At 45.3% G+C, this 12,903-nt stretch overlaps 1 protein-coding gene across 2 annotated transcripts in view; it reads left to right on the top strand.

The window, feature by feature from the left end:
• Positions 1-11,053: 11,053 nt before the first annotated feature.
• The window catches only part of LOC129821170 (parathyroid hormone 2 receptor-like), a 113,037-nt gene continuing 111,187 nt past the window's right edge, over positions 11,054-12,903 (top strand). The window contains exon 1 of one of the 2 annotated variants that reach the window (XM_055878516.1): positions 11,054-12,324. In XM_055878516.1, coding sequence (XP_055734491.1) covers positions 12,235-12,324 — 90 coding nt within the window. In that variant the 5' untranslated portion in view covers positions 11,054-12,234. The remainder of the gene's footprint in view (positions 12,325-12,903) is intronic. The other variant, XM_055878517.1, reaches the window with a different exon arrangement.

The raw sequence follows: 12,903 nt of genomic DNA, 5'->3' as shown, positions 1-12,903 counted from the left end.
TCCCAGCTAAAACATGCATGGTCGTTTGTTAGATAAAATCCTTTTTTGTATCCGAAGAAGTCTGTTTAGTTGGTGCCATCGATTTGAGTAAGCCACTCGTTCAACGTGCAGACAAAGGAATCCAAAAAGCTACTGCTAAACTTTGTTAAAACAAGTCAAACTACGTTTCTATTTAATCCTCAAGTACACTAAAATGTAATTAAACTATAATATTTCATACGGAAAGAAGAATGTTCAAAAGAAAAGTAAAATTAGCAAGTGCGCGTCCAAAAGTAAAATTAGCAAATCTCGCGCCCACAGACTGATTTCCAACTGTGACTCTCGGTGCCAAAACTCAAAATTGTTCCTCGTTTGGGAAGAAACAAGCCTGAAACCTTGAACAAAGATTGTTGATATCTATTGGAAGCCATAGGAATTGCAATCTGGGAACCGGATTTAACATTGTCCCTATACGTTGTATTGTAAGAGCATGGGATCTCCCCCCAAAAATAAAAATCTGGTTGGTTTTTCTTTGGATTTTCTCCTACCATATCAATTGTGTTATAGGCTCATGCATTATTTTAACATTTCTACAAACTTCAAAGTGTTTTCTATCCAATGCTACCAATTATATGCGCATCCTGGCTTCTGGGCCTGAGTAACAGGCAGTTTACTTTGGGCACATCAGTCAGACAGGAAGTGGAGAAAAATAGACCCTAGCCTGAAGAAGATGTTCCGGTGAATCTACTGGGTACAGTGAAGTTATGTACGTAACTCAGCAGATGTGTCTTACACAGTATACAATATGGATGTGACAATGACAGATGATATTCTTCTAGTACCCATTAGCTTCCCTTTTTAGACTTTGATCTAACCCAGGAACATTGGACAGGAACGTTGGACATAATGCATATACTGCAGCCTTACAGTAAAAATCTGGTATTAGAACTAAAGTATTCAGACCCCTTCCCTTTTTCCACATTCTGTTACGTTACAGCCTTATTCTCAAACGGATGCAATTATTTTTTTCTTCATCAATCTACACACAATACCATATAATGACAAAGCGAAACAGGATTTTAGACATTTTGCCACTTTTATTGAAAATAAAAAACAGAAATACCTTATTTACTTAAGTATTCAGACCCTTTGCTATGAAAATCAAAATTGAGCTCAGGGGCATCCTGTTTCCATTGATCCTCCTTGAGATGTTTCTACAACTTGATTGGAGTCCACCTGTGGTAAATTCATTTAATCGGACATGATTTGGAAAGGCACACACCTGCCTATATAAGGTCCCACAGTTGACAGTACATGTCAGAGCAAAAAACAATCCATGAGATCGAAGGAATTGTCTGTGGAGCTCAGAGACAGGATTGTGTCGAGGCACAGATCTAGGGAAGGGTACCAACAATTTCTGCAGCATTGAAGGTCCCAAAGAACACAGTGGCCTCCATTCTTCAATGGAAGAAGTTTGGAACCGACAAGACTCTTCCGAGAGCTGGCTGTCCGGCCAAACAGAGCAATCGGGGGAGAAGGGCCTTGGCCAGGGAGGTGACCAAGAACGCGATGGGCACTCTGACAGAGCTCCAGAGTCCCTCTGTGGAGATAGGAGAACATTCCAGAAGGACAACCATCTCTGCAGCACTCCACCAATCAGACATTTATGATAGAGTGGCCAGACGGAAGCTATTCCTCAGTAAAAGGCACATGACAGCCCGCTTGGAGTTTGCCAAAAGGCACTTAAAGGACTCTCAGACCATGAGAAACAAGAATCTCTGGTCTGATGAAACCAAGATTGAACTCTTTGGCCTGAATGCCAAGCGTCAAGTCTGGAGGTAACCTTGCACCATCCCCAAGGTGAAGCATGGGGACGGCAGCATCATGCTGTGGGGATGTTTTTCAGTGGCAGGGACTGGGCGACTAGTCAGGATCAAGGGAAAGATGAACAGAGCAAAGTACAGAGAGATCTTTGATGAAAACCTGCTCAAGAGCTCCCAGGACCTCAGACTGGGGCGATGGTTCACCTTTGAATAGGACAATGACCTTAAGCACACAGCCAAGACAATGAAGGAGTGGCTTCGGGACAAGTCTCTGAATGCAGCGACACTCCCCATCCAACCTGACAGAGCTTGAGAGGATTTGCAGAGGATAATGGGAGAAACTCCCCAAATACAGGTGTGCCAAGCTTGTAGCCTCATACCCAAGAAGACTTGAGACTGTAATTGCTGTCAAAGGTGCTTCAACAAAGTACTGAGTAAAGGGTCTGAATACTTATGTAAATGTGATATTGATGTTTTTATTTGTAATAAATTAGCCAAAAAATAAAAATAAAAACTGTTTTTGCTTTGTTATTATGGTGTATTTTGTGTAGATTGATGAAGAAAAAAACTTTCATCAATTTTAGAATAAGGCTGTAAAGTAACAAAATGTTAAAGTCAATGAGTGAATAATTTCCGTATGTGCTGTATATAGCAAGCAGAATCACAAGGAACACAGGACATAATTATAGTACTGCATATATACTGTGTAGCCTACAGTAGTAATCTCTTGTAAGCTTAATTGACCATAGGTGGTCAATAAGGCAAACCGTCTCTAAGATACTTTAAGTTTAATTATAGCTGCCTGCCACTGCTCTATTGTACAGTGAGCAACAGGAGAAAGGTAGAGCACATGGTAGGGTATTAGGGGGTAACTGCCTCTCCCCCCTGGAATTCACATTAAGACCATAAGATGTCACCAAATTATTTTCCCAAAACTTTCCCTGGTTGACACTGCTCTTGCTCAACCAAAAATGGCCTTTGTGTCAATATTTTTAAAATGTGAAAAAGTTGTAGCTATATTCCTAAGAAGTTAGATCTATATATATATATATATATATATATATATATATATATATATATATATATATATATATTATATACAAGAAGGAAAGCCTTAAGATAAATAATCCACTGGTTTAGAGAGAAAAATGTAAGTAGTAAAATGTTGGATGAGTGTATTGGAGGCAACTTGACCCCATGGGGCTTGTTACCCCTTTATGGTTATGAATGTATTTCTACCGGTCATTTAGCCATTTGGTGTGTGCTAGTTTATGCTAACCTATTAGGTAGCGTTACATTTGTTTTAAAAAAAAACATTTAACCTTTATCTAGGCAAGTCAGTTAAGAACAAATTCTTATTTACAATGACAGCCTACCCTGGCCCAATCCAGACTACACTGGGCCAATTGTGCACCACCCTATGGGACTCCCAATCACAGCTGGATGTGATGCAGCCTGGATTTGAACCAGGTACTGCAGTGATCCCTCTTGCATTGAGATGCAGTGTCTTAGACCACTGCACCACTCAGTAACTTCACTAGAAGTAAATGCTAGTTAACATAAGCTGCTAGCAGTGTTAGCTAGCAACCGTACTACAAGATCGTCTGTGGTAAAATATATAAAAAAATATAACGTAACTTAATTGTAAATGTTTCCACTAGTGACGGATAGCTTTACAGTTAATGTTACTTTATAGCCTTTTAGCTATTTTACATAACATGTTATGACATATAGCTATATAGCTAGCTATGTGTTTATTTTTAATGTATTTTTATTATTGTTTTGTTGGTAATTTTCATTTTTTTAAAAATGTACCCCCCTTTCTCCCCAATTTGTACTTAGTCTTGTCCCATTGCTGCAACTCACGTACAGACTCAGGAGAGGCGAAGGTCAAGAGCCATGCATCCTCCAAAACATGACCCTGACAAGCTGCAATTCTTCTTGACACACTGCTCGCTTATCCTGGAAGCCAGCCGCACCAATGTGTCAGAAGAAACACCGTCCAACTTGTGACCATGTCAGCGTGCATGTGCCTGGCCCACCACAGGAGTCGCTAGAGCGCAATGGGACAAGGGCATGCCGGCCAAACCCTCCCCTAACCAATTGTGCATCACCACATGGGTCTCCCGGTCATGGCCAGCTGCAACACAGCCCGGGATCAAACCCGGATCTGTAGTGACATCTTTTCACTGCAATGCAGTGCCTTAGACAGGCTGCAAAACTCGGGAGGACAGCTAGCTACGTTTTAAAAAGAGAGCCTTTAAATTGGCACCTCTCCCCCCTGCCGGTTAATAGGGTTAGGGGCCGTCTATTATATTAGGGGTTAGGGTTAGAGAGGGTTTTGGGTAAGGGTTAGGGGACATCTGTTAGATTAGGGGTCAGGGTTTAGGTTAATGGTCAGTTCCTTACAGTTCCTAATATAATTTCATGTTTTTATTTTCAGATGAGAATATACAAGAAGAAAACAGACTGTGGAAGCTATGTCTCTGAGATGATACAGCATGCCCTGAAGGCAGTAGAAAATGCGCAGAACTTAACATTCCACCAAGAACCCTATGGTCTACAGAGGAAAGGAGGTGAAAAACCCAGGCTTCAGCCAAATGCGTGGAGTGCCAGTCTTCTCTTCCATGTATGAAAGTTACCTTGTCAACCACATTCAACAAATGGAAAGAGCCCTGTTTGGTCTAACATCATGGGACACGAGAAGACTCGCCTTCGATCTGGCAGAGAGGATGGGAATCAAGCACAGACTCAGCAAAGGAAAGGGGTATGCAGGGGTGGATTGGTTCAGTGGCTTCATGAAGCTCAACCCTCAACTGTCAGTTTGAGTACTGCAAGCAACTAGTCTTGCGAGGGCCTTGGGCTTTAATAAGCTTAAGGTTGACCATTTTTTTACGGCCTACGAGGACATTTTAAACCGCGTCATGGACATCGGGCCAACGAAGATTTGGAACATGGATGAGACGGGAATACGAAACATCCAGAAACCGTTGCCAGTGGTGGCCACCAAGGGAGCAAAATAGGTTTCACGGATGAGTAGCACAGGAGGTGCTTCACAGTCACAGTAATTTGGACTATCAGTGCAGCGTCCCGCCCCCTTCATCTTCCCCCAGAAGACGATGAACGAACACCTGCTGGTTGGAGCACCTCCAGGGTCCATTGGAAGGGTGAGTGACTCAGGCTAGGTGGACAGTAGCATATTTGTTGGCTGGCTCCACCACTTCGCCCACAGTGTTGGTTGTACCCCTGAGAAACCCCACATCCTCATCCTTGATGGGCACCACTCCCATAAGACCCTGGAGGCTGTTCTGACAGCAAGAGGCCATGGAGTGATTAGACCGTACCATCTTTAATATATATTTGCATATAGTGATTAGAAGTGTTTATTGTACCAATAGTCATTTTGTTTAAACCAACAACCAACAACTGCAGCAGTTCTAATGGAGTTGTCCCCAAGGCCGAGACCGAGGAAGAGGAATGCAGAGTCTGCGGCTGTACTGAAAGCCTCACCTTACAAAAGGTTGCTGGAGGAAAATGCTCGACAGAAACATCATCAAGAAGAAAAGAGAGAGAGTAAGAAAATGAAGCAGGTTCTTCAAAAAAAGGTGGTCTCAAAGAAGGTTGTTGCAACACAGTTAAGTAATGATTTATTGTTATTAAAAGTTATATTTCAATGTTATTTAATGTTATTAATTATATTCCATTCCAATATTATATACCAATGCATTTTTATGAATTAAAAACAGCTATTGAAAACCTTTTGCTCTTGAATGTCATTTTAAAGTGTCACAACCTCCGCCGAAGTCGGCTCCTCTCCTTGTTCGGGCGGCGTTCGGCAATCGACGTCAACGACAGGGCCCTCATTGACCACTATCGGTGCAGCCTGCGAGAGGACGTCCAACGTGAGCTGGCCTGCAGGGATGCCACCATCTCCTTTGACCAACTGGTGGATTTGTCCATCTGGTTGGATAACCTGCTGGTCACCCGTGGACGTCCAGAGGGGGCTCTGTCAGTGCCATCTTCCAGCACCCCCGCTCCAGTGCCCATGGAGTTGGGAGGGGCTGCGCGTAGGGAGGCTGGAGGAGGGGCCAACACATGCACCATCTGTGGCCACAGAGGGCACACTGCTGGTCGGGGCCGTGTCGGTCCCTCTGGGAGTGTAAACGGCAGGCAGGGCACTCTGGCGTCACTCCAGGTGAGTTTGCACCACACTCATCCAGAGTTCTCTGTTGACCAACTGTTTGTACCTGTCTGTTTCCCTGAGTTTTCCCTACATTCCCAGCATAAGGCGCTCGTCGATTCAGGCGCAGCTGGGAATTTTATCGACAGAGCGTTAGCCATTAGTTTAGGGATCCGCATTTTTCCTGTAGTTAGACCTTTCCCGGTACACGCTCTGGATAGTCGACCATTAGGGTCAGGGCTAATCAGGGAGGCCACCATCTCCTTGGGCATGGTGACGCAGGGGGATCACGAGGAGAGAATCAGCCTCTTCCTTGACTCTCCTGCATTACCTGTTGTACTAGGCCTTCCCTGGTTGGCTCATCATAACCCTACCATTTCCTGGAAACAGAGGGCTCTCACGGGGTGGTCGCGAGAGTGCTCAGGGAGGTGTGTAGGGGTTGCCGTTGGTGCTACCACGGTGGAAAGTCCAGACCAGGTCTCCACCGTGCGCATCCCCCCAGAATATGCCGATTTGGCTCTCGCCTTCTGTAAAAAGAAGGCGACTCAATTACCACCTCATCGACGGGGGGATTGCGCGATAAATCTCTTGGCAGACGCTGCGCTTCCCAGGAGTCACGTGTATCCCCTGTCCCAAGCGGAGACGGTGGCTATGGATACATATGTCTCTGAATCACTGCGTCAGGGATACATTCGGCCCTCTACTTCACCCGTCTCCTCGAGTTTCTTTTTTGTGAAGAAGGATGGAGGTTTACGCCCATGCATTGACTATAGAGGTCTCAATCAAATCACGGTGAGGTACTGTTGCCCGCTACCTCTTATCGCCATGGCGATTGAGTCAATGCATGGGGCGCACTTCTTCACGAAACTGGATCTCAGGAGTGTGTATAACCTGGTGTGTATCCAGGAGGGAGACGAGTGGAAGACAGCGGTTAGTACCACCACAGGGCATTATGAGTACCTCGTCATGCCGTACGGGTTGATGAATGCTACATCAGTTTTCCAATCCTTTGTAGATGAGATTTTCAGGGACCTGCACGGGCAGGGTGTAGTGGTGTATATTGATGACATTCTGATATACTCCGCTACACGCGCCGAGCATGTGTCCTTGGTGCACAGGGTACTTGGACAACTGTTGGAGCATGACCTGTACGTCATGCCTGAGAAATACCTGTTTTTTCAGCAGGCCGTCTCCTTCCTAGGGTATCGCATTTCCACATCAAGGGTGGAGATGGAGAGTGACCGCATTGCAGCCGTGCGTAATTGGCCGACTCTCACCACGGTAAAGGAGGTGCAGCGATTTTTAGGGTTTGCTTATTACTACCGTAGATTTATCCGGGGTTTTGGCCAGGTTGCTGCTGCCATTACCTCACTGCTGAAGGGGGGTCCTGTAAGGTTGCAGTGGTCGGCTGAGGCGGACAGGGCTTTTGGGCAGCTAAGAGCTCTGTTTACTTCGGCTCCTGTGCTGGCCCATCCGGATCCCTCTTTGGCATTCATAGTGGAGGTGGACGCGTCCGAGGCTGGGATAGGTGCCGTGCTCTCGCAGCGCTCGGGTACGCCACCGAAACTCCGCCCCTGTGCTTTCTTCTCGAAGAAGCTCAGCCCGGCGGAGCGTAACTATGATGTGGGGGACCGGGAGTTGTTGGCTGTGGTTAAAGTGTTAAAGGCGTGGAGACATTGGCTTGAGGGGGCTAAACACCCTTTCCTCATCTGGACTGACCACCGCAACCTGGAGTACATCCGGGCAGCGAGGAGACTGAATCCCTGTCAGGCAAAGTGGGCCATGTTCTTTTGCTCGTTTTGTGTTTACCCTATCCTATAGACCAAGTTCCCAGAATAAGAAGGCAGACGCACTGTCCCGGCTGTATGACACAGAGGAGCGGCCCATGGATCAGACTCCCATACTCCCGGCCTCCTGCCTGGTAGCGCCGATCATGTGGGAGCTGGATGCGGACATTGAGCAGGCGTTGTGTACAGAGCCCGCTCCCCTCCTGTGTCCCGTTGGGCGTATGTATGTTCCATCTGCTGTCCGTAACCAGTTGATCTATTGGGCCCACACATCTCCCTCCTCTGGTCATCCGGGGATCGATCGGACGGTGCGCTGTCTGACTGGGAAGTACTGGTGGCCCACCTTGGCAAAGGACGTGAGGGTTTATGTACCCTCCTGCTCTGTGTGTGCCCAGTGTAAGGCTCCGAGACACCTGCCCAGAGGTAAGCTACATCCCTTACCCATTCCACAACGACCTTGGTCATATCTGTAAGTGTATTTCCTAACAGATATTCCTCTTTCACAAGGAAACACTATGATCCTGGTCATTGTGGATCGTTTTTCTAAGTCCTGTCGTCTCCTCCCTCTGCCCCGTCTTCCTACGGCCCTACAGACTGCGGAAGCCCTGTTTACTCACGTCTTCCGGCACTACGGGGTGCCTGAGGATATAGTGTCTGATCGGGGTCCCCAGTTCACGTCGAGAGTCTGGAAGGCATTTATGGAGCGTCTGGGTGTCTCGATCAGTCTCACCTCGGGTTTTCACCCCTAGAGTAACGGGCAGGTAGAGAGAGTCAACCAGGATGTGGACAGGTTTCTGCGGTCCTATTGCCAGGACCAGCCGGGGGGGTGGGCGGCGTTCATGCCCTGGGCCAAGATGGCGCAGAACTCGCTTCGCCGCTCCTCAACTGGCCTCTCCCCCTTTGGGGTACCAGCCGGTTCTGGCACCGTGGCATCAGGGTCAGACCGATGTTCCTGCGGTGGACGACTGGTTCAGGCGCGCGGAGGAGACATGGGAGGCCGCCCATGTTCACCTCCAGAGAGCAGAGCTACGCCAAAAGACCAGCGCGGACCGTCACCACAGTGAGGCCCCGGTGTTCGCACCGGGTCTGGCTCTCGACCCGAAACCTGCCCCTCCACCTGCCCTGCCGGAAGCTGGGTCCGTAGTTTGTGGGGCCATTCAAAGTCCTGAGGAGGGTGAACGAGGTGTGTTACAGATTACAGTTTCCCTCTGATTACCGTATTAATCCCTCGTTCCATGTGTCTCTCCTCAGGCCGGTGGTGGCTGGTCCGCACAGGAATCTGAGGTGCGGGAGGTTCCTCTGCCCCCTCTGGACATTGAGGGGGCCCCGGCGTACTCCGTTCATTCCATCCTGGATTCGAGGCGTCGGGCAGGGGGCCTTCAGTACCTCGTGGAGTGGGAGGGGTACGGTCCGGAGGAGAGGTTCCAGTTGCGGATGTTTTGGACCCCGAACTGCTGCGGGAGTTTCACCGTCGCCGGCCAGATCGCCCTGCGCATCGCCCTCCGGGTTGTCCCCGAGGCCGGTGTTGGCGCGCCGCTGGAGCCGTGCGTCAAGGCGGGGGGTACTGTCACGGCTTCCGCCTAAGTCAGCTCCTCTCCTTGTTCGGGCGGCGTTCGGCGATCGACGTCACCGGCTATCTAGCCACCGCCGCTCCATTTTTTTATCTTTCCATTTGTTTTGTCTTGTTCCATACACACCTGGTTTTCATTCCCTAATCATACTGAATGTATTTTGTCCTCTGTTCCCCTACTTGTCTTTGTGTGTAATTGTTTATTGTTAGATGGTGTTTTGTCTGGCGCTATACTTTATTATTGTTTCCGTGTTATTTTGGCACGTTGATTTTTCATGTATGTCATTTGTGGAACGGAATTAACGTGCGCCTATTTATTTCACTCTGCTCTCCTGCACCTGACTTCGCCTCCCTTATACACAGCTAACATAAAGACTGCTGGGATTTTTAAATCTTGCATTATTCCAATAAAATGTAGTGCAATTGTACATAATGGATTGTAAGGAAAAGGAACAACAATGAAATAACAAAGAAAATGAATGTGCAGGTGAGTTGAAAAGAGGGACTTTACATCAAATCTCCTCATAGTGCAGATATTAATTGTGACATGTCGAACACCATTTCCCCCCATATTTTATTTAAATATTTTAAATAAGACAACTAAACTTAGCTTTTAAGTATTACTTACTAAAGAATTTCTCAATAAAACGATAAAATTTCTTCTCTAAAACCAATATTTCATGAAATGTAAACTGAAAAATGTAAACTACAACCATAGTTTATTTGCCTAAGCATGACCTTCGTCCACATTCCACATTTTTTCCCAAACATTGTTTTTTGTGTCAGCAACTAAACATTGTTATTAGGGGGGTGGGGGGTGGGGGGGGGGGGGGGGGGGGGGGCTAGTTACCCCCTAGTACCCTCCAAATGTGTTGAGGTTAGCTCAACTCAATCAAACGGGTGTTTCTGATCTGACAAGCCTCAGTGGGCAATTCAATTCAATCGGCCCAGGACAGAAATAATTAAATATTACAATATTGGGATTACAATTGTATTTACGTATATTGTCCAGAATATAACATGAAGTGATGCACCACTCAAAAGTTATTCAACACTGTAGTTGCATTGGGAGTTAATTGAGTTGAGATGATTGATGATTAGAGCTGTAGTGGAACTGATGCTTTGGGGGAACGGATGTTTGTGGATTCATTCACACGCTGGGCTGATAAACATCATGGAGACAACATATGTTGAGTTCAGGCCAAGTTTATTCTGTTATTTTACCATCAGATGGAAGGGAACAAAACCAAATAGAACACCCTCTCTCACACACATTGGGGGCAGCAGCGACAGAGTCTGAGTTTTATTGTGCAATTATTGATGTTTCACTTTTTTATCCTGCCTCATGCCCAGTTCATAGATAAGTTGCCGACTTCCTGCTCTGTACATTGGATGTGTCTAAAATGACACACTATTCCGTTTATAGTGCACTTTACCAGGGCCCATAAGGCTCTAGTCAAAAGTAGTGCACTATATAGGGAATAGGGTTACATTCGGGATGTGACCTGTGTATCTGAAGGAACTAGTAGAGAGGACGATATCAGGTGTTATATTTTAATTAGCATTGATAATTGGATGCTCGGAGGGCACCATGCCATTACTAGTTGAGTACATGCTGCTTCTATCTTCTGTAAGGAAAAGGATGGTTTAGTGTGATGCACACACACACACGTGCGTAGCTTCTGAGTACAGTCTGCTTGTATTATTTCCACCTGTTGTTCGTGCCTCCATTCGCAGTGGTATGTGAGTAATATCAATGGAAGCGGTCATGTTGAACTCCACATCTTGTTGAACTCCACATCTTGCAAAGTACAACCTGTCTTGGTCACATATGAATGTGATTTAAAATATATTTGCAGAGTAGGCCTATTTAGAGTTGAAATGATTTTGTCCTGGTATGACATCGGACATTTCTTTCTCCACTCGGCTAAAGACAGAGATGATTTCTTGCATTAAAACGCCCATGCCAACTTTCGGGTCAGTCCTTCGAACGAAGTTTCAGCACCAAGGATAGCTCATCAACCACTTTAGCACTGCAGAACGAGGACAGCAGAGGAAACCTCGCTTCACATCCCAAATTACGTTTAACGGTCCTTGAATAGAAGAGTTTCTTAAATAATAATATCCTGTGGACAGATTCTGCGCATTTGACCAAATTACGCGATATTTTACTGCGATTACTGAAATATTTCACTAGTCAAGAGTTGCTTCAAAGTGCGTTTCTGCTTACGATCAAACCTGGAATGTGATATATGTATTAGGTGGAATTTCGTGTCAGGATATGCAACACTGTTCATTTACTGTTCAGTCATTTGGATGCTGATAAAACTGCACTGAATGTACAAGGACTCTTTGGAAATTAAAGAAGAGAAAGGGTGATTTTGCCGAACAACCAAAAGATCCCCGCGCTTTAGTTTAGCGGTATCAACAGCACGTGCCTTTTCACGTCTTCACTAAGCTTGTTAAGGACGGAAAGAGATTTCGCGTCCTTCTCTCTAAAAAGACAACTGGAATGTACAAACTTGTTCTGAGACGTCGTGGCAGAATGTATATGCTATAGCCTACTATATGGGAAAATAAATGTGTATTATGGATAAGGAATTATTGTTAATGTGTTTGCGAGCTCTCTCTTGACCTTTTCATATTTTTTTTGCGTTTGTTATTGACATTGTATGAACATGTTACCTTATATTTATTATCGTAAAAACGTGTTTTGAAGATTTTACAGTCATAGTCGAAAAAAAGTCAGATATTTGTCATGTGCCCTATATGGAAAGGTGAACCAGACAACGGCTATTGGAGTCGGAATAGCAAATAATAATTATTTCAAATTACGTTTCACCTAACTACATTTAGAGTTTCAAAGAGATAGGTGACGTTTTTCTACAAACAGTTATGACATTTGCGCTGTTTGGAAGTATGGTGAAGTGGATCTTATGGAACTTGGTCTCATTCGTCCTGTGCTGGACATTTGTTAACGCACAGGTAAGAAACAAAACGTAGTCCTAATTGTTCAGCTGTGTTCAGAATAGGACAGGAAATGTCAGATTTTTTTTGATTAGTGCATTATGTTTAGAATAGTATAAATTGCCAAAGTTGAACATTGAGTCGGCAAACAATTTTTATCAGCTGTGGAAAATCATATTTATGTCTTCATAATGAATGAAATATTTAATAGACTCAGTTATTTAATATTTAATAGACTCACAGGCGTTAATTCAACGTATATTCCACGTAATTTCATTGAAATGATCGTGGAAACAACGTTGATTCAACCAGTCTGTGCCCAGTGGGGTGTCATTCCGTTGTGAAAATTCAATCCATTTGTCATCTCATTCATACAAAGAGATATCTGAAATTCGTCATCAGCGGGCAGCAGGCTCACTGATCTTGTTCAATTTAGGGACCCCTGTTATAATGTAGGCATTATGGAGACCCCTTAACAGTGTTGATATTCCCCACCTCACCGAATGCAGTGTGTGACTCACTATTATTGTACAGTGCTGTGAAGGATGTTTCCTTTTGTATTTTTCTACATGTAATTACAACATTTGTGATGTTTAC

This window comes from Salvelinus fontinalis, chromosome 23 (assembly GCF_029448725.1).
Source record: "Salvelinus fontinalis isolate EN_2023a chromosome 23, ASM2944872v1, whole genome shotgun sequence".
NCBI classification, from domain to species: domain Eukaryota; kingdom Metazoa; phylum Chordata; class Actinopteri; order Salmoniformes; family Salmonidae; genus Salvelinus; species Salvelinus fontinalis.
The sequence above is the reverse complement of the archived record's forward strand: the minus strand, read 5'-3'. Positions and strand labels throughout refer to the sequence as shown.